This window comes from Cryphonectria parasitica (genome assembly GCF_011745365.1).
Source record: "Cryphonectria parasitica EP155 unplaced genomic scaffold M406scaffold_9, whole genome shotgun sequence".
Lineage (NCBI taxonomy): Eukaryota > Fungi > Ascomycota > Sordariomycetes > Diaporthales > Cryphonectriaceae > Cryphonectria > Cryphonectria parasitica.
In genome coordinates this window covers 808,273-830,172 of record NW_024468917.1, presented here as the reverse complement: position 1 = coordinate 830,172, position 21,900 = coordinate 808,273, and the positions used below count along the sequence as shown (strand labels likewise).

General features: G+C 53.8%; 7 protein-coding genes across 7 annotated transcripts; 3 read left to right on the top strand and 4 right to left on the bottom strand.

Moving 5' to 3' along the window:
• Positions 1-4,375: 4,375 nt before the first annotated feature.
• On the top strand, positions 4,376-7,167 carry M406DRAFT_108192 (uncharacterized protein). The gene is made up of 4 exons (XM_040915289.1): positions 4,376-4,635; positions 5,275-5,335; positions 5,411-6,248; positions 6,319-7,167. Exons 2-4 carry the CDS (start codon positions 5,284-5,286, stop codon positions 6,608-6,610), a joined length of 1,182 nt encoding a protein of 393 aa, XP_040771640.1. The 5' UTR covers positions 4,376-4,635; positions 5,275-5,283; the 3' UTR covers positions 6,611-7,167.
• Positions 7,168-7,426: 259 nt separating this feature from the next.
• Positions 7,427-8,256, bottom strand: M406DRAFT_358287 (uncharacterized protein). The gene has a single exon (XM_040923855.1). It carries the CDS (start codon positions 8,152-8,154, stop codon positions 7,477-7,479), a length of 678 nt encoding a protein of 225 aa, XP_040771639.1. The 5' UTR covers positions 8,155-8,256; the 3' UTR covers positions 7,427-7,476.
• A 1,620-nt stretch (positions 8,257-9,876) lies between these two features.
• M406DRAFT_358286 (AhpC-TSA-domain-containing protein) lies at positions 9,877-11,171 on the bottom strand. Its single transcript, XM_040923854.1, has 2 exons — positions 11,010-11,171; positions 9,877-10,900 (listed from the first exon to the last, which is right to left on the bottom strand). The coding sequence occupies exon 2, from the start codon at positions 10,872-10,874 to the stop codon at positions 10,119-10,121; it is 756 nt and encodes a 251-aa protein (XP_040771638.1). The 5' UTR covers positions 10,875-10,900; positions 11,010-11,171; the 3' UTR covers positions 9,877-10,118.
• A 1,324-nt stretch (positions 11,172-12,495) lies between these two features.
• Positions 12,496-13,428, top strand: M406DRAFT_358285 (NADH:ubiquinone oxidoreductase 21.3kD subunit 21.3a). Its single transcript, XM_040923853.1, has 3 exons — positions 12,496-12,591; positions 12,703-13,208; positions 13,283-13,428. The coding sequence occupies exons 1-3, from the start codon at positions 12,535-12,537 to the stop codon at positions 13,305-13,307; spliced, it is 588 nt and encodes a 195-aa protein (XP_040771637.1). The 5' UTR covers positions 12,496-12,534; the 3' UTR covers positions 13,308-13,428.
• A 754-nt stretch (positions 13,429-14,182) lies between these two features.
• M406DRAFT_334288 (DUF1715-domain-containing protein) lies at positions 14,183-14,785 on the bottom strand (the record flags this gene model as incomplete). Its single annotated transcript, XM_040920922.1, has 1 exon — positions 14,183-14,785. The coding sequence occupies one exon, from the start codon at positions 14,783-14,785 to the stop codon at positions 14,183-14,185; it is 603 nt and encodes a 200-aa protein (XP_040771636.1).
• A 4,093-nt stretch (positions 14,786-18,878) lies between these two features.
• On the bottom strand, positions 18,879-20,040 carry M406DRAFT_296049 (NAD(P)-binding protein; the record flags this gene model as incomplete). Its single annotated transcript, XM_040919226.1, has 2 exons — positions 19,745-20,040; positions 18,879-19,684 (listed from the first exon to the last, which is right to left on the bottom strand). Exons 1-2 carry the CDS (start codon positions 19,797-19,799, stop codon positions 18,879-18,881), a joined length of 861 nt encoding a protein of 286 aa, XP_040771635.1. The 5' UTR covers positions 19,800-20,040.
• Positions 20,041-20,710: 670 nt separating this feature from the next.
• Positions 20,711-21,772, top strand: M406DRAFT_296048 (acyl-CoA N-acyltransferase; the record flags this gene model as incomplete). Its single annotated transcript, XM_040919225.1, has 2 exons — positions 20,711-21,023; positions 21,213-21,772. The coding sequence occupies 2 exons, from the start codon at positions 20,711-20,713 to the stop codon at positions 21,617-21,619; spliced, it is 720 nt and encodes a 239-aa protein (XP_040771634.1). The 3' UTR covers positions 21,620-21,772.
• Between the last annotated feature and the right edge of the window lie 128 nt (positions 21,773-21,900).

The following is a 21,900-nucleotide window of genomic DNA, read 5'->3' as shown; positions in this document are numbered from 1 at the left end:
TCACAATCCGCTTGGGTCGAGAGAATGGCCGGGCGTCCGGCCCTGGGGGGGGGGGGGGGGAGAGGGCTGATCAATGGCCTGGTCCGAGCCGCGTCGAGGGATGTTTTGCATCTGCATCTGCGTCCTGCGTCAGTCGCACTGGTCGCTTCATCGGCCGTGGCCGATCGCCCCGTGCAGTTGCTTGTTTGACGTTGTGGTCGAGACGAGGCTGAGGAAGGAAGGGGCTTGCAGATCGGAACCCTTCCAATTGTAGCCTGTCTGAGAACTGGCTGTCTGGCCAGCCTTGGCCAGTCGGCCTTGCCCAAGACCAGCCTCGCTGGAGCCTCCGGGACAATCGTCAATGGAAAATTCTGTTGCTGTCCCCTTCAAGAACGCCCCATGGCAGTATTTTCTCGTCTTCAACAAGTATAGGTCGTCCAACAGTATGTCTTCTTACAAGGAGAGCTTGTTCTCTTGGCAGGTCTGGGATTTCAGGCGTACTCCTTCGTGAACTGGTACTACAACCCCTTCCGAATTCACAATCCTGTTGCTGCTGCTGTTAGTGTAGTATGTACATTGACACGGTCTTGAGCGAGCTTCATAGATTTTCGTCAAATCCGTTGTTGTGGCGTCCTGGCTCATTGGCTTTCATGGTGAAAAGAGAAAAGAAGAAAAAGGAGACGTCTCGCTGACTGATCCAGTCGCTTAGACTTTGCAAAAGTTTGAGAGTGTCGCAGCATCGCCTTGGCTGGGGCTCAATTGTTGGCTGACTCGCACCAGTGTGTGATGTTTGACCCGCGAGCGACTTCAAGCAAACAGGGGGGCCTTTGTCTCCCCCGTCTCCTCCACCGCCGCGGAGCCTGCGCCACTCGCGATGGCGATGGCGGTCGGTCGTCGTCGTCGTCGTCGTTGTCGTCGTCGTCACGAGAAACTCACACGGGATATCCGTCCATCATGCCTAGATTCTCCGAAGAGGCGCAGGGATAACATAAGTACGTGGGTATACAAGAGACAAACACCTGGTCTTGTCAGAGAAAGCCGATTCAATGCGGCTTGAGACATAGCGACAGTTCATGACGGGAAAGTCGCACAGCCACGAAACCAGTGCGTGTGGAATGAGACCTGATGGTGTCGTTCATGGTGGAGCCTGCAACCATTTATATCGCAATGTCTGATTTTTATTTTCATGAGGCCTCCTCCATTATCAAATGGCTGGAATGGGAACCCAAAAGAAGCATCATGGTTTTTCTTTTCATGTGAATGAGCTCGGTCAGCCTCCTCTAGGGGCAACAAGGGGGTTAAGTTAGGCAGGACGATGGCCGGACATTTCAATATACCCATTGACCAATCATCTCGCCATCCTTCCCTACTTTCCAGATCCTGATCTCGAGGAGGGCAAGGGTAGGGGCGTGTGTCTATCCGCCCCATTCAAGGTTGCTGCGATACGCAAAATGAGCGGACCACTTTTTTGTCTATTAGAGTCATGATAAGGACCAACGGCCCAATACTACTTCATATATTCAGTCCTTCGCGTCAAGAGATTCGAGGGGGCCCGGGGAATGATGAAGAGCACGTCCCACACGCAGAAGGTTTGTTTGCCATCTCATCAAACCATCGAGCGTCTGGATTAAATAACAGAGAATGAATACGGAGGTTGGGTTCGTAAAGAGGATGGCAAACGAAACGACAACAACGACGGCGGCGCCGACAAGTCGGGCCAGCGTGCACAGACACGGGACAGGACGCGTTGGCCGTGTGAAAGCTTTCAAGGATTCATCCTTTTCCACCCTCTTCTTCTTTTTGGCCCCGAGTCTGCCATGGATGGTAGTACAACGATTTGTGTGTCGGCAGCCTGCAGTCGTAGGCGAGATGATTAGTGCAGACCTACTTGTATTACACCAATGTCGCAATCATTGGTGGCTTACAAGCACTCCCACACCTCTTTCGTGAAGCAGTCCTATAGTACATAATACATTCATTAGCAGCGCATTGGCAGCCAAAGCTAATGCTCCCTAGTGGCAAGCTGCTTAGCGTGGCATTAGTAGCGAGCTCTCGCATATGCAGGTCGTTTAGCCCCGAAGTCAACCGTTAGGGAGCACCTGGCCTGGTCTGGGCCTTTTGGCCATATGGGAGACGGTCTTTCTTCAGGCGTGTATGGTAGTGCAAGGCGACGGACGCTTGTTGCATAAGGGTACTTACCAGCAAAATAAAATAGAAAAATAAAATGCCCGATCAATTGTCATTTGATCGCCAAAGTAAAAGCAAAGGGAAGGAAAATCCACCGAAAAAGCTGAATACCATCCCATTCATTTGTCCCCCCTGGTCGCCATGCCATCAACCGAAGGCCGTCAGTCATACGTCATTTCCATAAATTCGCACCTGAAAGGTAAGTAACGGCCAGTCCGCCGACGACAGTTGTCCGAGGCATCGACCTCGCCGGAGATGATGCAAAACAGGGGAGCCAGCTGGCTGCATGAAATGACCCGCCGATGGAAAAGTCTCCCAGACACCAAGAAGAAAAAGAGCACGTCAGGAAGGGGGAAAGGGAAAAAAAGGGAGCGCACGAGCAGGGTTAGCTTCAGGCTTGGTTCGAACCCCGTCCAGGGAACCAAGCATCGCCTACCCGGCTGTCCGGGTGGGTACCAGCCAGTATTGAACTTGTGTGTTCGGGGAGGTCCCTAGGACACTGGCACGGCTGGCTAACGCGATCATTTCTGCGGCTCAACGAGACCAACAACCCCTCTAGTCTCCTCCATTCCGACCGAACTAGAATTTTAAGATGCAAATCTCAACAACCGCAAAATTTGGCATTGAGATGGCGATTTGCGGCCCTAAAGGACGACTGAAGATGAGATAGCCACAGTGCGTGGGCCAGAAGAGAGTGAAGTTCGTAATCTCGGTACACAGTAGTATGATTGCGGGACCCAGCGAGCCAGTCAGGCCAGTCCTGCCCAAGATCAGAGGCCCCCGGGCGGATGCAGGACGACTGGTGCAGGGCGGCAGAAAAGATTCGTAATCGGCTTGTGCCGAATATCCAGCTCTCCAGCCACAAGAACCCGCTTGTTGACGTGGTAAAAGAAACCCGTGAGTGTGCACAGGCGGAAGTACCGGCACATAGATGGCCTCTCTTTTCTTTCTCAAGATCCAACGGCTATTCGGTTGAAACAAGGACGCATTGTCATTGGCAAATTCGGGACAACAACGATTTGACCCTCATAGGTCAATAGCGGGATCCTATTTTCTGTGAAACTAAAGAGTTGTGCCATGACCTGATCTGGATTCTGATCAGCGAGCGAATCCTCATCAGCTCTTGCCATGGGGAACCTTGAGCGAGACCTTTCCTGTTCCCGCTGGTCACATGGGTCTCTCTGTATGTACCATAGTAGACAGCACTCGCGGCAGCAGGGAGAGGAGGCGAGTGAGTGGCCGATCAGGAGAAGATGCCGTTTCCCGAGTTGCCACGACGTGCACGGGATATAGTACAGTAGTGCGGGTGTGGACACAGCCAGACAACCAACACATTCGAGAAGGCCGCGTCCTGATCATCACTCTGGTGGCTGGTAGGGCAAGGGAAAAAGAGGAGCCATGACGCGGTAGACTGGAAAAGCGTACGAACAAGACACGAACGTATGGGCTTTTTTTTATGGTGGAATAAGCCTTAGTGCCGGGGAGACGGTATCAATTAATCCATAAACGTCGGTCAGTTCATGCTTGGTATGGGAACCCAGTGGCACAACCCTAAAAGAAAAAGAAGAAGAAAAAAGAAATCCCAACGGCGTTCCATTGTATCATGGTATTACAGGGTAAAAAAGCAGAAAAAAGAATGGGTGGGTGCGTGTGTGTGTGTGTGTGTGTGTGGCATGGTCTGTATCAATAACGAATTCATCGATCGCGGCAGGATCTTCCTTTCTTGGGGGTACGGGAGGGATGTGTGCCGGGCACCCCTGCTCCAGAGCTCCGTATTTTCGAGACACACCCAGGATTGCAGGTCGCTGCTCAGGTACGATTTCCCTGGTTTTGGTCGCAGTGGGTGCTGTAACTACAGGCTCAATAGGGCAAGGGGGGCGACAGGGCATGGAACCTTGGAAGGCGGTCCGGGAGGGGGGTGAGTCGAGCGATCGCCAGCAAACCCCCGCCTGAATTTTCTCATTAGCTCGCGCAAATTGGAGCGCTGCAAGGTAGGCCCATGGTGCCTGACCCAGTACGAGTCCAGTCCCCATCTGGCATCCGCAATCACTGCAATTGGGCCCCCCCCGCCCCTTTCCCTGGCCTTAGCCGAGCCCTTTTCCATGGCGGCCTGCACACCTGGCACACGCTTTAATCAACACCACACCAGCCCAGCCCCGTCCTTCTTCTCTCTCCCTTCCACCCTTTTTCTTCTCTCCATTCCTCATCTCAATTTTCTTGAGGCACTTCTCTCTTTCCCTCTCTTCCTTCCGTCCTTCTACTTCACGACACTCGCTATTGTCCAATATTTATCTGGTGTGGAGAGAGTCAAAAGGAATTCGTGCTTAATTTTTTTCAAGCCTACTTCCTGACCAACCAAACTCGCCCCTTTTCCTGCCGCGTCGTCACCACACACCAGACCAGCTCCTTCCTCAGCTTCTGGAATTCCACGCCATCTTCGACTGGAATCTTGTCCATACTTTTCACATCGTAAGTTAGCATACAGAGACAGCTGTCAAATTCCTCTCCCTCAGCACAATTGCCACTGCCGGCCTGTTTTCGATTGGATTGTGGATTTGTTTTGTTTGGATACCGTGGGAGCCACGGCAACCGCCTTCGACCTTCTGCGATTCCTTTTCACCTCAAACCCTCGCCATGCCATCAGCTCTAGGAGAGTAGGCTCGACCTATATTCCTGAAAACGTTGTCTTGCCATCAGCTGGGAAGGAGCCTTTCCAACGAAGTCGATTTGGAACCCCAAGCCACTGCGAGAAAATCTCTGGGACGGCTTTGCGCTCTCATTCGATCCATCGATACTTTTGCGCTTTGGCTTGGTCTCCTCCCCATCTTCTCACCCCGATCCACACAACACACAATTTTGGAACCCATTCAACAACATCAATACGTTACGACCGAGTTTTTTCTCTCGTCCAGTCAGTCGATTCTGTGGGGAATAAACATCAGCATTCATCATTCAGATACCCGCGATATTCACAACCGGAACTCGTGGACCCTGGGCCTGCATCCTTTTTCTTCCACGAAACCAGCATCCCACAGCACAGGCTCAATTCTCATTGAAAGCGCATCGCAATCTCCTCTCAGCATTAGCTAACTCGTCAATCCAATCAAGCCCTTCAGAATGTTCTCCAAGATTGCCATTGCAGGCCTGTTGGCTGCCACCGGCGCCACTGGTAAGCTTGCCTCTCACACCTATCGCGCCTGATCTGAGCGTTATGCCCGGCTATTCGGCTAACACATTTCTGCAGCCGCATCTTCTTGCTCTTCCGCGACCTTCACGATCACTGCCTCTTCCGATGCCGCTATCGCAAGCTGCACCACCCTCACTGGTGATGTCGTGATCTCCGAGGATGCCGGAACCGTTGTCGACCTCGGCAGCGTCGAGTCTATCGAGGGCAGTCTCTCGGCCGACAGCTTGGCCCTGATCTCCCTGAGCTCCAGCAGCCTCAACTCCATCTCGGATACCTTCCTCCTGAACAACCTGACTACCCTGGCCACCCTGAGCTTCACTGCTCTCGAGACTGTCGGTAGCATCCAGTGGCAGACGCTGCCCGCCCTCAACAGCCTGACCTTCACCACTGGTGTGAACAAGGCCTCGAGCGTTACCATCAGCGACACCCACCTGGGCAGCCTGGAGGGTCTGAGCCTGGAGACTGTCGGCACCATGGATCTGAACAACAACGGCCGTCTCACCGAGATCGACCTGGCCCTGACCAACCTGACTGGCCTCACTCTGCAGGCTAACGGTCAGGACCTGGCTGTCACCCTCGACAGCCTTGTCTGGGCTGCTAACCTGACGATTGCCAACGTCACCACCTTCTCTGTCCCCGCCCTGGAGGTCGTCAACGGCTCTGCCCGCTTCGACTCTAACTACTTCACTTCCTTCTCGGCCCCCAACCTGACCCAGACTACTTCTGGTGACGTTTCTTTCATCAACAACGCCGACCTGACCAGCCTCTCGCTGCCTGTCCTCGAGAAGGTCGGTGGTGGTCTGACCATCGTCAACAACACCGCCTTCCAGAACCTGACCCTCCCCAAGCTGGCTACCGTTCTCGGTGCTGTTGACTGCGGTGGCAACTTCACCAAGTGAGTCAATCCCTCATCATTATAGTGATCTATCTGCAACCAGAGGTGCTAACCATGGCCTTCGTAACAGCGTCGAAATGCCCGACATTGACGATGTTGTCGGCACCTTCACTGTGACCTCCACTGAGGACATTGATGCCGACTGCAAGGTCCTGAGCTCCCACGCCCCTTCTCCTACCGGCAACGGTGACATCCAGGGCAAGACGGTCTGCAACTCGGAGAATGCCAACGCCAACTCGGGAAGCGCCAGCGGTGGCTCCTCCAGCGGCTCCAGCAACACGAGCAGCAACGCTGCCAACATGCACGTCAGCTCTGCTGTCGTCGGCCTCAGCTTCGTCGGCCTGCTCGCGCAGCTCCTGTAAAAAGAGGGCTGTCTGGCATGAAGAGGGTTGTGTTGCTTTTTGGTAGCATTGATGTGATACTGCTTAAGGGTCAGGGTAAACAAACAGGAGGCGTTCTTTTCCTTTTACAGCAAATTCCCCCAGGATGATAGGATCTTTTTTCGTGTCTGAAGGTTCTGGTTTGTTTAGCTCAGCAAGTCATCCGCACTCGCGCATGTGGTTCATGGGAGTCACTTTCTACGTACAGGAAAAACCACACTAGACTAATAATTCCTCCCTTTTTCTTTATCCAAAACGTTCCATGAGCGTTGGCGCGTGCGTGCTTGGTGGTCGTTTAAGTTCCGATGTGTCAATTGATGCTTGTGTCTGTGTCGTGGGGGTTATTTCATCGAGGATTGATCAGGATCTGTGAGGGTCGAGGATGGATAATGCCTATAATAACCTGGTGTGTTGTTGTGGTGGTGGAGAACCGGGGGGGGGGGGGGGGAAACACTTGGGAGGGACTGCCGACTTGAGGCCTGGCGGAAATGAATTCCTTATGGTCATGATAATTCTGAGCTTTGAATGATTGCTCCGTCACTGGGAGTTTGTACATAGCTAGACGTCTCCCTCTAGAGTCGCAATAGCCAGGCCTAAAGGTTTGATTCCCTTCTAATGTCACCTTTCTTTTGACATGTGTCCGCCCGCCCCCTCACCCCCCCCCCTTTTCTCCTTTGTCCCAGATAGAGTTCTTCAGCCTCGTCCGGAACAAGAACAAGTTGTGGACATTGCTAGGGGAGGTGTATTCTGGCAGAAAGTGGGCATGGCCGAATAGATGGAAAGATAGATCTTTTCTTTAAAAAGTGCGAACATTACTACTGGCTGCTCCTGTGTGTATGGATGGATGACTACAATGGTCCACCATAGATCCCCTTCTCGAACTTGTCGGCATCCCAGAAGCGCGCGGCGATGGCATTGCCGTTAAAGACCCTGCCCTCGAGCGCGTTGACCGCCCGTAGCGCGGACACGGCGTCGGTGAACTTGATAAAGACCTGCCGGCCCCCGACGTCAATGTACAGCCGCTCGACGCGCCCGTACTTGTCGCCGCACTCCTCGCCAATCTCCTGGCCCAGCCCGTCGCTGATCTCGCCCTCGAGGTTGTCCATCCCCTCGAGCATGTTCCGCAGCACGACAACCTCCGACATGGGGCCGAACTTGCTGCTGCTGCTGCCATCCTCTTGCCCATCGTCTGCTGCTCCAGCAGGAGCTGTTTTGCCTCCAACGATCTTGCCCCGCCCACCCGGCTCTACGAACCCGCCGCCCTCGGCGTCCGGTCGCCTCTTGCGCTTCTCGACTTTGACGGATAAGGGGTTGATGATGCCCGACGAGGACGCGCCGAGGCCTTTGCCAGCGGTCCAACCGTACTTGCTCATCAGGCGCTGGGCAAAGCCCTTTTGTCCGGGTCGGTTGGTGCGGGATTGCTGGGCTTCACCTTCTGCGTCTGGCGCGCCGAGGCCGAGAGCGGGTGGGAGATCGATGTTTCCTATGTTGTCGTCGTCGTCGTCGTCATCGTCGTCGACGTCCATAGCGTCGTGAGGGGCGGGGCTGGGCTGGGGCGGTGCTTCGTAGCGGACAGGACCGCGGGTAATGGTCGCACTGTCTTGGACTGGCTCCTCGGGAGGTGGAGGAGGCGGTGGAGGAGTTGGGGTATCTGTGGGCGGTGGTGGTGCCATTCCTGACAGCGCGAGGCGCCGGGCATAGGCATCGTCACCCGTCGCGTCGTCGGGCACGGGTGCTGGTGCTTCTCGAGGCGGTGGTGACATTGGCGGTGGTGCGAAGGAGTACTCGGCTGGAGGGGCGAATTGATCTGGTAGAGGTGGAAAGGAAAAGGATGTCGTGAGCATGAAGAAAGCACACCCAAAGAAACGAAAAGGTCTGCTAAACGTAGGGGAGAAAACAAGAGCAAACTTACTGGCCAGACCCATTCCCCTCCTCTCACCGTCTCCGTCCTCATCCTCCTCCTCCTCCTCCTCACTACTCTCATCATAGCTCCCCTTCCTCCTGCGCCTGTGCGCATACAGCACAGCCTTCCACTCCTGCACCTCGCGTATCCTCTCCTCGCTCCGGAGGTATTCGTCGACATTCGTCGGCCGGGCCGGGTCGTAAATCTCATCCCAGTCCGTCTCACGCTGCCGGCCGCCGCCGCCGCCATCCTGTGCGTTCTTCTTCCTCTTCCGCGCCGCCTTGCGTCCGCCCCGCTGCCGCTTCTCGCCTGCACCCCACAGGTACTCATCGTCCTCTGTGGCAGCCCAGTCGGCGAGGGTGGTACGTTGTGCTTGGGACTGTAGATCGGACGGCTGCGTCGCCGCCGCCGCGGTGGCGCTGCCCGTGACATCTTTGTTGGTCTCGCCTGTGGAGGCGGCTGTGGTGGGAGGAAGAGGAGCTTGTGGTGGCTGTTGTGGTATAGCTTTTGGGAAACCGGGCTTGGGAGGTTTCTTCTGGTTTGCCTGTGGGCGACGGATAATGGGCTGGAAGCGCATGGCTGGAGAAGGGGTCAAAGGAAGGTGGTTCCGTCAGCCAAGAAGGGTTACCAAAGAGCTGCTGCTGCTGCTGCTGCTGCTGAGGACGGGGAGAATGCTTTCGCGTACCTGGAATGGCCTCCTTCCTAGAGGCATCGTCCTTGTCTCCGCTGTCATAGACCACAGGAGCGCCTGTGATGGACGCTGTTGCCGAGGTAGAAGCGTCGGCCGCCTTCGGGTTCAGCAGGTTTGCGTAAAGCGACATGCCGCCGCCGGCTTTGGGTGGTGGTGGAGGCGGCGCGGCCATGTCTTCTTCTTGAAGGGGGGCTCGCCTTCTCTCCTTGTATTCGTTTCTCTTGTTTACTGGTCGGTAGAGGGTGTGTTAGGATGGTTAGAAAGGAGCTCTCATAGGCTGGCTCGTTTGAGCGCCGAAAACAGCAGCGCGAAGTGAGCTTCTGGTGTATGTAGAATCAGTGGTTGAATGTAGGAAGCAAGTAGTACTGTAAGTAAAATAATAGCCTTGGCGGCGCCGCGCCGCTTGAAGGTTGGGGTGTAGTTCAATTAAAGTGGGGCTTGCCATGCTCTTACATACTATTGAAGCAGACGATTTCAGTATAAGCTGCTTATTCGCTGCATTCAGAATGGACAAAGAAGACATGTAGTGAAAACAAAATTCAGGAGACAAGAGATATGAGCTGTTCAAGTCCTCAGATTTGAGCATATATATATATATACATGTAATGTCACAGTTGCATCTTGTCGTTCAGCGTTCGCCTTCAGACCTCAGCTAGACAGTACATAATCCTCAAGATTTAGAATACTAAGTAGATGAACAGGCTCATGATCGTATAGTACAGTACACTGCTAACAAGAGTTGCCCCAGTCTGGGCCAAGATCGGCATTCTATTCCTACCAGCAAAGCAGCAAAGCGATACTGAAAAGACAGATGGCGTCCCCAGTCCTATCCTGTTGCAACGATCAGTCTCTTGTCAGACATGGACAAGACGCAGGCCTTAAGGGGCCGCAGCTCCTCATTTCTCCTCCTTCTCCTCCTTCTTCTTCTTCTCCTCAGACTCCTCCACCTTGGCCTCCTCAACCGCATCACCGTTGGTCTTCTCCTCTTCTTTCTTCTCCTTCTCCACCTCGGGAGCGGCACCGTTCACAACACCTGACTCGACCAGTTTCTTCACAGCCTGGACGGTCCCAGCCGGGCTGCCAGGCTCGGCCAGAAGCACCTTGCCCGCCTTATTCACCACGAAGACGCCCCTCTGGGTGCTGCTGGGGCCCTTGCCCAGACCGATCGCGGAGATCAGGCTGGCCTTGGGGTCGCACAGCAGGGGGTAGGGCAGCTTCTGCTTCTCCTTGAAGGTGGTGTTGCTTTTGGGCGAGTCCCGGGAGAGGCCGTAGATGGCGAGACCACCAGCGGTCAGGGGCTCATACGAGTCGCGGAACAGGCAGGCCTGGTTGGTGCAGCCCGGCGTCGAGGCCTTGGGGTAGGTGAAGAGGACGACTCCAGATCCAGACTTCTCAACGAGGGAGGCAAGAGTCGTGGTGGTCCCGTCGTTGAGGGTGACCTCACCGCCATAAGTGGCAAGGTCGATGCTGTCGCCGACCGCGACCTTCTTGGAGGCGGCCCCATTGGTCTTGGTGGGCGCCTCTGCCTTGGCAGGCTCACCAGTCTTGCCCTTGATGGCCTCCTTGACCTTGGCTACGACCTTGGCTGCCTTTTTCTTGGGAGGCTCGGGTGCTGGCGGAGGAGCCTTGCGCTTGCGGAGCTCAACAGGCATCTTGAGGGGCTAGAGGAGAAAGTGCTCTAAAGGAGCCTGTCAGCTACACATTGGCGTCCATCACATGTCCTACCGCAGATCACACAAACGGAGTGCACATCATGAATTCACATCATTGTGAAAATGGAAACCTACAGGCTGTGGAGATGTGATGAAACAAGCAGAGTGCCGTGCGTCCGAAGAGAGTACAGTTGGGAAGTGGCTCTGAGTGTGTGACCGCGAGGGGGGGGGGGTTGGGAATTTCGGGCTTACGACAGTGTACAGTGGGGATAAGGGGGTGGGTGGAAAGTGATCTGTCTGCTGAAAAAGTAAAGAAGGGGAAAGGGAAAAACAGAAAAGCAAGTTCAAGGGGGCACGGAAGGGGGATGGAGGAGGGTAGATATGGGAAGCAAGGCACGGTGGGATGGGATGTCGTCTGGGGTAGAGCTCGAGCCAATCAGAAACCAGACAGGGAGCTCCTCACTGCGCAGCTGTTGAGAGACCTTCTCGGCCTACACCCAGGCGCAGGAGGACCCGGGTGCTATGCTCCAATTCTTTCTTTGGTAGGCTCTATTTTCCAAGTGCGCCCCAGGGTGTTTTGGAGGAGGGGAAAAAGGGGGGGGGGGGCTGTGGTGGGTGGGTGTGTGTGAGAAAGAGGGTTGGTTCAGGTCTCGCAAGGCAATTTCATCATCGTCCGTTCAATCCAATCTGATCTGACCTGCCGTCTAGTCCCGGAATTGCACACCCAGCTTCCTTTCTGTCCCCAATCGCCTAGCTCCAAATTCCGAGTTTCGAGATCTGGATGCCTCGGTGTCTTTGGTTGCATCAGAGGAAAGGCTGGTCCTCTAAGGAACAGACGGGTGCTAGACAATGCCGCCTCCCCAGGTGGGATCGTCGCTCTCTGACAAGACTGCACGCACCTCCTGCAAAAGACAAATCGTCTTTATTGGGCGCTGTCGCTAAATACGTACTTTCTAGATGGGGGGGAGGGTTTGCGCCATTCCTCTGAAGCTCCATACTGGGCTGAACACATACCAAGGTTTACCCAGGGGCGCCAACTGTCGTACACCACACCTAGCAGAACCAATACTGACCTTGTTAGTCGCCACGGGATCTGGTCGAGCTCGAATCCTACTTAGTAATACTGATCAATCAACCACAGCTTAGCTCGGCCTTTGTTAATTCTCGCAGCCGACACCGTGGTCGGGCTCCCCGTCCAGACAGTCACCTTTCTTTCTAAAAGAAACAAGAAGAATTTGGGGAGGATCCATGTTTTGAAGAATAGCCAATCAGCTACTCAAAGACTCAGATGTGCTACATGCATGGTAGCAGTAGTTAAATCAGCCGTGATCTCGGCGGTAGGGAAGCAGGGACGGTGCCTCTGGATTGGCAGGCCATGAAAGAGAGAGAGAGGGAGAAAACTAAAAACTGTAGCAAAAGCGCAGGTCTCCAGTACTTTCCTCCAACTTTGGTCCTGCCCTGCCGACCAGCAATCCCGGCCCGGCCCGAGCTGACTAAGTCATTCTAGCCAATCATGTCACTCCTGTTTCGTAGAGCAGCCTCTCCCCATACGATTCGGTGATGCGTTCGAAGCAGCAATCAAGCAAGTTGCTCTCCCTCCACTATCACCACCAACAGAGACCCCATCTCCAGTTCCTCTCCTCCCCTAACAGCCTACACCATGGCTTCCAAGGCAGTAGTGACGGCTACCGCGAGCCATGTGATCCCCGTAGCAAAGGTAAGAAGATCTCTAAACTCCCAATTGGGATCGAATTTCCCACGCCCCAACCTGTCTACCCGCGAGCAGCCAGACAAGACTGACATGCCCCTCTCTCTTGTCCCCGTCCAGAAACAAACCCTCCAGTCCGTCGGAATCTGGGAACGTATCCGCCGCGCCACCGCTATCGATGCCAACCGCTCCAATGGCGTGCCCCTCAACCCCTACTACCGCTGGCCCACGCCCGGCGGCAACGATCCTCTGGCCTACGACGACCCAGTGACCGTCCCCGCAGGCGACATTGCCGACAACGCGTACTGGAAGCGCGACACCCGCCGCAACTACCCGCGCCTCAGCGTCGTCTCACAGGCCGACGCCGTTGCCCTGCTGACCGTCGGCAGCGCCGAGGCCCCCAAGGTCGAGCTGATCGGCGAGGAGGGCAGCAAGGCCCTCGTGGCCGCCGAGGCCGAGGGCCAGGAGAAGGGCCTCGCAAGGGTCTTTGAGGAGAAGGGCGTCGACGTTGCCAAGGAGTTGCTCGTCGACGGCCTGCCGCCCCTGCCCAGTGGCCAGAGCCTAAAGAAGGGGGAGTGGGACGTGCATCCCTGGGGGCTGACGGAGGAACAGAGCTACCCGGACAAGTGAGTTTTGATCCACGACCGTTGGCGGGGGGGTTTTGGTTGGCTGTATGGTGTTTGCTAACATGATGGGACAGATACCCATGCCGGACGTTCCAGTAAGGTTTAGAGCATAGAGGGACGGGCAGGGCAAGCAGGACATGTATAAAAGTCGCAATCTATCGCGACAAAATGATTAGACAATGATGATTTTTCAAAATTTTCAAAGCCAAACTTTCTCGCGGCAGGCGCTCTACTGAAAGTCGAGACCGTGGAAGACCTATACATAGGCTGTATGAAGAGCTTGTCCACATCTCGGTCTTGTCACTTCGGTCCCGGGGCATTTCAGATCATTGCCACTAAGCACACAAATTTTAAGTGATTGGACGTTTGTATATTGTAGTTGAGAGGATACGCCACGATCAACCTGTAGACCACTGCGCTTGAGCCTTCGCCTGAGGAGCGGCCAGATACCGCCGCTTTATTTCCAGACTGTAGGATGTTCCCTTCGTGCTCACAACCTCGCCTGCCATGATCCAGCCGAAATACTAAGAAAGCCGACTCATCTTGCTACATCACTTGGGCAGCGTGCAAGGGACGCTTTAGATACGCCTCCGAGCCTGCGCTGGTGAGAGGGTCTCTTGCTGAATATCAATTAGTTCATGTCTGCCACCGGTAGCTCCACACCTTTCTTACATACTTCAACGTAGTGTTCTTTGAACTTCTAAGCTGTGCTTCGGCTCATTTCTTGGACTGGCAGAACCAAGGAGACGCGAGCACAAGTCCAGTCGGTGTGGTCTTGGCTGATCTGAGGTGAGCATTCCACCATGTGTTTCCGTGAATTGCCCGTCGATGCGGAGTTTCTGCAGTGCACAAGCCCGAGCCAAGTCAACACCCTGATGCCTGCATGCAGCGGCTGCTCGCGGCGAGGTAAGACATCTTCTTCCATCCCGTGCCTTCTCGTGCTGTTTGGAAGCTTCGATGACCACTGGAGGTCCTCAGAATTGGATGCCTGGCCCCTGAGGTGGAGAGGTGGATGAACCTGAAGGCTCACCACGGTCGCCAACTTTCGCCGCTGTGGTCGAGGGGCTGCTGCCGTCCGCCTTCGCGGTGTCGGCACCGCCATCCTCTCCAACATTCCTCTCAATCACTCTCGCCTTTCCCTGCGCCCTCTTCACCCGATCGTCAAAATCATTGACCGCCTCATCCGTGTTCTCCGTCGACAAGGTATCCGGTTCCACCAGTGCGTGGAGGGTGACAATGTTCTTCTCCAGTCTCGAGCCTCCCTTGTCCAACTTCGGCAAGGTCCTGCCGGCTGTCGAGGAGGCCTCAGCCGGAACAGTAGAAGCAGCAGCAGCAACATCTGATGCCTCCGACACCTGAAGTCTGGCCTGAGACTGAGGGAGCCTGTTCGCCCACACCACAGACCTGCTGTAGAGCCGCCCCGCCTCGACAAACTTTTCAAAGCCCTTCTCGATGCCGAACGAGCGGCCCTCGATCCTGCCCACGCGGGCGCCGTCGGCGACGCCTTGTTCATACCCTTCCGAGTAGAATCTATCCTCAAGATTGAGGACGTCGTCGAACGGGTCGCTGGATGCCATGGTCGCCTAAGATTATTTTGTGTTTCTCACGAGGACTGAGGTCCGACAGTGAGGCAACGGCCGGTTCTCACTGCTATTCTGAGTTTGACCTTGGATCTTGATGTCGGAATAAGATTGGGCAAGTGTGCAAGTGTGTGCACGAGTAATCTGTATTGCTGCTGAATGGAAGACTTGGTAAGGTCTGAGAAGGAATATCGTTTCCGTCCATCCTTAGTACATTCAGTAGCTGTTTCGGACCCGTGCCGTCGGACCCGGACTCGGCCGATGAACCATACATTCGGCAGAACTGTACCTACATAATTACGTCTTTACCCTTCCGCTTCAAATGTCCATGTAGAGAGAATATTACAAAGACGATACAGGAGACTGATTCCTTCGAGATGACATACGGATATCACCAACGGCTGTCAAAAGCAGCCGGTACGAGCGACTGACGAGACTGGTCCAAATCTCTTCCTGTCCATTCCCTTGATCCAACCAAATCGAAAGTCTAACATGTTACTTATTAGAGGGTCGTTATGTCAACTAACTACATGAAAGAAATTACTCCCACAAAAGGTTATGGACGGCATCTTCTAACCTGTACTTGTCAGCCATCTTCAAGCAACCGGAAACATACATGCACACATAAACACTTAAACACATTATCACGCACACATACCCGGAGGTCTTCTCTCTTATAGAGAGACAGAGAAAGAGAAGAGATGGAAGGAAGAGAGAGGAGGGGGGGGGGGGGGGACGAAGAAAGACATGAGATAATATAATAATGACATTCCTCTCAATTATACTTGTACCCCTCTTCTACTTGACAACTTCAACAAAATCGCTGGAGAGCAGCTACGGCTTGACGTAAATATCTATGCAACGATACCTTCCAGGGAGGATGTATCAATCCATTCAGCACGTATAATTGTGCGTTCAGGAAGATTGAATTCTATGCAATCGGGTTCTTAATTAAGGACAGAACCCCAAAATATTCACTAATGTTATAATTGAAACAGTGTCTTTTTCTTGAATGAAAAAATGACCAAGTTACTTTGCATATAAAATGCGTGAAGCACAACACAGTCACGACGACCGGATGCCCAGCATCAGGACCACCATCCTCGAAGTCCCTGATATTGGTTCAGGACTGGCTGATCCCCCTCAACCAGCCTTCCCACACGCCTTAAGAATTCTCCTGAAAGTATTGTCTTCAATTTGGTCTTGCCGTTTTGTTTGGTTTCCGCTGTTTTCTTGAAACTTCTCGGCACAGTGACCAGAACCCTCGATTCAACGACGTGTTCCTCAACGACTTCCTCCAGGATATTGATGAAAACGCAGTCATACTTGTCGCATCCTTCCTTCTCTCGTTTTTTCTGCTTGTCCACGACACTCTTGCAGTACTTCGTCAACACCGGTCGGTCATTCGTCCAGAAGCCCTGGTATAGAGCATCATACACACATCTGTCCATGGGGTTTGTCAAGGTACGATAGGCAAGCCTCGCATCTTTGGCATTCGTCGCAGTCGCCTTGTCTCCCTCGGTGCGCGCAATTTCCAGAATCTTATCGTAACTCTGCTTGATCTCCTCGTTGCCGGCATGAGGCGGGATGTTGAGGGTCCAGTAGTGATCCGGAAGATGCAGAGTTTGAGGTTGGGTCGTGCTGTTCCCAGGAAGTCCCGAGTTCGATATCGAGGTCCAGGGTAACTGATGTCCCAGAAACGTGATATGAGAAAGGATGAGTTGGAGTACGAGATAGAACACAAAGAACTTGATGCAAGTACTCAAGGTGCTTTTCCACCAGAGATTTGGAGTTGAGACTCCGCGCAAAGTGTCTTCGACAGCTACATAGTCCCGGTGTAACTTTGCGGATGATCTGCTTCTATACAGAGCTTCTTGCCATCCCTCCACCTTTCGTTTCCAATGATCTTCTTCCTGCTCATTGGATGTCATTGAAGTTGAAATTGCATCTGATTCAGAAGCAATACCAGGCTGGGAACCATCCTCTGGATGGGCGGTGTTTTCAGACTGAGCATCATCCTCAGGCTGGACGTTAGCTTCAGATTGAGCAGCTTCTTCAGGATTGGAAGGGTCCTCGAGCTCGACATCGTTCTCAGACTCGACAGTGTCTTCAGGCTCAGCAGTGTCTTCAGGCTCAGCGGTGTCTTCAGGCTCAGCGGTGTCTTCAGGCTCAGTGATATCCTCAGGCGTAGGATCATCCACAAACTTAGAAGCATCCTCAGAATGGACAATGTCTTCAGCTTTAACACCTCCGTCTGGCTGGGGAACGTCTTCTGTCTGAGCAGTATCCTCAGCCTCAGTAGTGTCCTCAAGCTGCACAGTGTCCTCAAGCAGGGCAACATCTTCAGGCTGGACAGCTTCTTCATGCTTGGCATCGTCACCTAGCTGGGGGATGTCTTCTGACTGCGTGCAATCACCTGCCTCCTCTGTGTCGCTCTTCGGGATTGATCCCGTGGCAGAAAGGTCGGCTGTATCCTTCACTGTGATCGAACGTGCCTCTGAACCTGTGGGCGACACTGGCCCCTTGTCGTAGTTGCTGTCATTATTACTGCTCATCGTGTGGATTTTGAGCGTCTGTTCTGCCAATCGTAAATAATAGCCCGATATGTTTAGTTCGCAAATAAGATGGTATGTCGAAGTTAAGTATCAGTCCTGCTGTTCTGACCTCGGAAGATTCGAAAATCTCCAGTGCTCTCCGAAGGGTACAGCGCAGGATGTTTAAGAGTCACGCCAGTGATGAAAGATAAGAATGCAAGTCTGATAAAAATAGAACTTCCTTTTGCCTATTGTTCCTCCTTATGGACAATGCACTTGAAGAACTCTCCATGACAGGCGAAAAATAATTAGGCATCTTTGTTGCGATGGTGTCTTTGTCCGACCTCCATCGCTTGGTTCTCGGGTGGTGGAAGAGGAAAAAGGATTTATGGTGACTGACAACACCCTTGAGATTATTTCTGATCTTCTTCTGCAATGTTTGCTAGATCATCAATCTCATTACAATAGGCAGGTTTCAATATGATTGTCTTCGAATGCTGTAGACGAGAGGTATTCTGAACTTGGATCCTATTGCTGATCATCCGGAATTCAACTTTCATTGGCGAAGCTCGCACATTCCAGGCTGCTTTGTTCTTGAGCAGCTGAGCTCCATCTACACAAAGAGATTGGACCCGAGAAAGGCGCATTGAGGAAGCGTTCCTCTGACCAAGGTTGAATTAGGTCGCTCGTGGGTCTCTAATTACAAGCCCCCCAATATTCTGCAACTTATCTTCTCACAAGCCACCAGGAACTGTGCTATGCTTGGTAAATTTATGCCAGAAATGATCGTAGCCAGCTTGGAGATGTTTGAACGTATATTTCTCTGAGATGGGAGTTGTTACATTTCGGAGTTCAATCTGATAGCCAAGTTATTCGTCTGTGAACTTTCCCCCCCTCTTTTCTTTCGGGCATCACAGTGCAATCCGATCGTATGATGATTTAATATCGCCAGGTTACACATGCAGCAGCCAACAGGGCCCAGTGAACGGCACACTTTGGATCCAGCTGCAACAGGAGGCATCTTTGAGTGCAGTGCTCGTCAGCGGAGGGGAGCAAAGACTGCGAATTCGTACAAGGTCCAATGACCGTACAGTAGCCTATGACACTGACCTCGTCAGTGCATCAGACCGTCAAGGATGCGCTCACGAAGGCTAAGAGCAACAACATCGTCGTGTTTGCAGCCATGTCCAACGATGCCAACGGCGACGGGCCGGCGTGACGCGCCCGGGACCCCAGCCTGGCGATAGGCATACAATCGTGCAAACTTGGAGAAACCAGGACGTCAGACTTCACGGCATTGCTAATCCACAACTATGACAACTTCATGGCAGTGGGCGAGCGCATCGTTGCACACTGGCCGGGGGCAAAAGGAGGCGGGTTCCGGTCGATCGCTGACGGGACGTCATTCGCAGCTGCTTTGGCCACAGCTATGGCAACGCTGGTACTGGTATTTGTCCTGGCAGAAGAGATGCAAGATGAACAGGAGAGTGGCGTGTTATTAGAGCTGTGCTAGCCTAGTCCTCGCAAGCTTCTGCTACACACGCTTGCTTCCTTGTCTAATGCATCAACAGACCACCGTTCGCGCAGACCACCTGCCCGGTGCACCACGCGGCATCTGGCGTGCACAGCATGCCCACGATCCCGGCGATCTCGTGGACATAGGCGGGCCTGCCACCACTCGTTCTTGCCTCCTCGACGACCTCGTCAGCGTCCACACCCTGCCGCGCCCGCATGAGCGGGGCGTGCTCGATCCAGCCCTTGATGCCGGCCTTGAACTCGTCACTGTTGGCAGCATACATGGGTCCCTCGACGGGGCCCGGGTTGACGGCATTGACGGTGGCGCGCTCGCTCAGCTCCCTGGCCCAGACGCGCGTCATGGCCTCGATGGCGGCCTTGGACCCGCCGTAGATGGACTGCCCCAGGAAGCCGCAGTCGGACGAGATGGACGAGAGGTTGACGACGCGGCCGGAGCGGTCGGTGGGGAGGTAAGGCGCGGCGGCCTGCATGAGGAGCAGGGGCCCCAGGACGTTGACGTGGTAGGTGAAGTCGAAGTCCTCAGCCTTGATTCCTCCCAGCTTGCCGTTGCGGGCGACGCCGGCATTGTTGACAATCACATCGATCTGGAACTTGGCATCTGGGCTGGGCGGCGAGGACAGGAACTGGTCCTTGGTGGCGGCGATGAGGGCTGACGGGCCCTGGGGCGTCCCCAGGTCCGCCTGCACGCCAAAGGTCTGGATGCCATACTTGCCCTCGAGCTTCTTGGAGAGCTCCTTAGTGAGCGAGGTTGAGGATTTGGACGTGTAGTTCAGCACCAGGTTGCAACCTTTGGAAGCGAGGTTCTCTGCGATTGCGGACCCGATGCCTGTTGCATTGTTTAGTGATGAGAACCTTTTGAGAGGAGGGATGTCAGGTATAGGCTTACCTCTTGAGGCTCCCGTCACTATTCCCAGCTTTCCTGCTAATATTCTGCTGGCCATCTTTCTGCTGCTCAATCAATTGATTGATCGTGAATAAAGTCCGCAATGCTGAATGACACAAAGCCAATGACAGTGTGTCGGAAACCAAACACCAATCAACACCGAAACCAAATGTGTAAGAAGGAACAGACAGAGATTAAAGAACAAACGAAACAAGAGCGTCAATTCAGATGAGTGTAGACAGGTGGTAGACTGTATGTTAGATATGTAGTACGAAAAAAATATGTCAGAAGAAAACAACTAGGCAAAGTAACGAGGAGAGAGACCCTGTTCATGAACCGGCAACATCGTGAGACTCCCTCCCTTCCTCCCACTTATATATTATCGGTGTCCTGCTTAACCGAGCTACAAGTGTTCTGCTACGTGAAGCTCCCAGGCGCCCCCCTCCCACTAGGCTCCCCCGCTGCAGCCGACAACAGCATTGGAGATTGTTCCTTCTGGGGGCCCCTTCCCCACTGTCTCAATGAAGCACGCCCAGCGTTTAGGCGCTCCAGTCGGGTGAAAGTATACCGGCCGCTGCCGGCTACAACAACGAGGAAGGGACTTGGGGGGGTGGGGATTATGGGGGGAGGGTTGCTCTAGCGGGAGCCCCTCCAACTTTTTTACTGTTGCTACTTAGTTACTGAGTAAGTAGGCAGGCAAAGGCTTAATGGATGCCGTTGAGCTGGACCTGCAAAGCATTACACGATTGCTTCTATCCACCAACAAACTTCCCAATCCCGTAACTCTTTTCTCTGGCTACCCTCCACCGCTCTCAATCTCTTCGACCACGACAGACACACACACGAGAAGCGAGCAGACCTGACAGAGCTCCTCCTACACAGCTCGTCGTTCACTTTTCTTATTCTCTACTTGTGCTCTCTTTCTTCTATCCTTCATACATTACAGTAAACCCCCCCCCCCCACCAACCATGGACATCCGCGTCCTCAGGTCCTCTGACCTGCCTCTTATCCAACATGCCAACCTCGAAAACCTTCCCGAGAACTACTTCCTCAAGTACTACCTGTACCACGCGCTATCATGGCCCCAGCTCAGCTTCGTGGCCGTCGACATTGCCCGCCCCAAGAAAACACCGTACGATTATCCCAAGATCGTGGGCTACGTCCTGGCCAAGATGGAGGAGGACCCTGCCGACGGCGTGCCACATGGCCACATCACCAGCCTGAGCGTTATGAGGACGCACCGGAGGCTAGGCATTGCCGAGAAGCTGATGCGCCAGAGCCGTACGTCTATCTCTCCACACCTAGTACACCAAAAAAAAAAACCAACCAAAACCCCCCCCCCCCTTTTTTTTTTTTTTTTGAATGGTGATGATGATGATCGGCATTGTGTGTGTGTATTTGTACGTGTATATGTGTGTATGGTCAAACAATGCTGATAACATAGGGGGAGGGGGATTACCGATCAAACAGAACTGGCAATGGTCGAGACCTTTGGCGCCATGTACGTCTCCCTGCACGTGCGCGTCTCCAACCAGGCGGCCATCCACCTCTACAAGGACACCCTGGGCTTCCAGAACGACAAGACCGAGGCCAAGTACTACGCGGACGGCGAGGACGCCTACAGCATGCGGCTCGACCTGGGCACCATCCGCGAGCAGCTGCAGGACCAGGCCGATGCCGAGAGCGAGGGTGTCGACGAGGGCGATGCCGTGGGCGACGTCGGGAGCGACCCGGCGAAAAAGAAGGCCGGCCCGGCCAAGAAGAAGAAGAAGGCTGGCGCCGACGGTGCCAAGGAGGAGAAGAGGAAGGTCAAGGTCGGGAGGGGCCTGGGCGTGGGCGAGCTGGTCGAGAGGGACGAGAGCAAACATGCGTCATAAAGAGGGGGGGTTTCCATGATGATTTTGTTGTTTACAACTGAAGCACGGGGAGGAGGACATACATGTTCGTGGGCAGCACACACATCGTTTTAGGTGAGGCGCTGGGGACTCCAATAGATATCCAGACGGGGATAGACAAAAATGGGAAGAAGAAATTTGTAAAATGCACAAATGATGGTCTGCAAGCGAGGAGGTCTGGCTAAAGTCTTGCCGGCTGTTGACGACGAGGAGGTTGAATATCATTTAATCACTGATAATCCATTCATTCTTGGCACATCTGA

What these genes read in the sequence shown, in the direction of transcription:
- M406DRAFT_108192 (XM_040915289.1), top strand. Translation starts at nt 5,284, where the DNA reads ATGTTCTCCAAGATTGCCATTGCAGGCCTGTTGGCTGCCACCGGCGCC. An exon ending in GGCTGCCACCGGCGCCACTG is followed by an intron (nt 5,336 to 5,410) that starts GTAAGCTTGCCT and finishes ACATTTCTGCAG; the next exon opens with CCGCATCTTCTTGCTCTTCC. An exon ending in TGCGGTGGCAACTTCACCAA is followed by an intron (nt 6,249 to 6,318) that starts GTGAGTCAATCC and finishes CCTTCGTAACAG; the next exon opens with CGTCGAAATGCCCGACATTG.
- M406DRAFT_358287 (XM_040923855.1), bottom strand. Translation starts at nt 8,154, where the DNA reads ATGGACGTCGACGACGATGACGACGACGACGACGACAACATAGGAAAC.
- M406DRAFT_358286 (XM_040923854.1), bottom strand. Translation starts at nt 10,874, where the DNA reads ATGCCTGTTGAGCTCCGCAAGCGCAAGGCTCCTCCGCCAGCACCCGAG.
- M406DRAFT_358285 (XM_040923853.1), top strand. Translation starts at nt 12,535, where the DNA reads ATGGCTTCCAAGGCAGTAGTGACGGCTACCGCGAGCCATGTGATCCCC. An exon ending in ATGTGATCCCCGTAGCAAAG is followed by an intron (nt 12,592 to 12,702) that starts GTAAGAAGATCT and finishes GTCCCCGTCCAG; the next exon opens with AAACAAACCCTCCAGTCCGT. An exon ending in GAACAGAGCTACCCGGACAA is followed by an intron (nt 13,209 to 13,282) that starts GTGAGTTTTGAT and finishes ATGATGGGACAG; the next exon opens with ATACCCATGCCGGACGTTCC.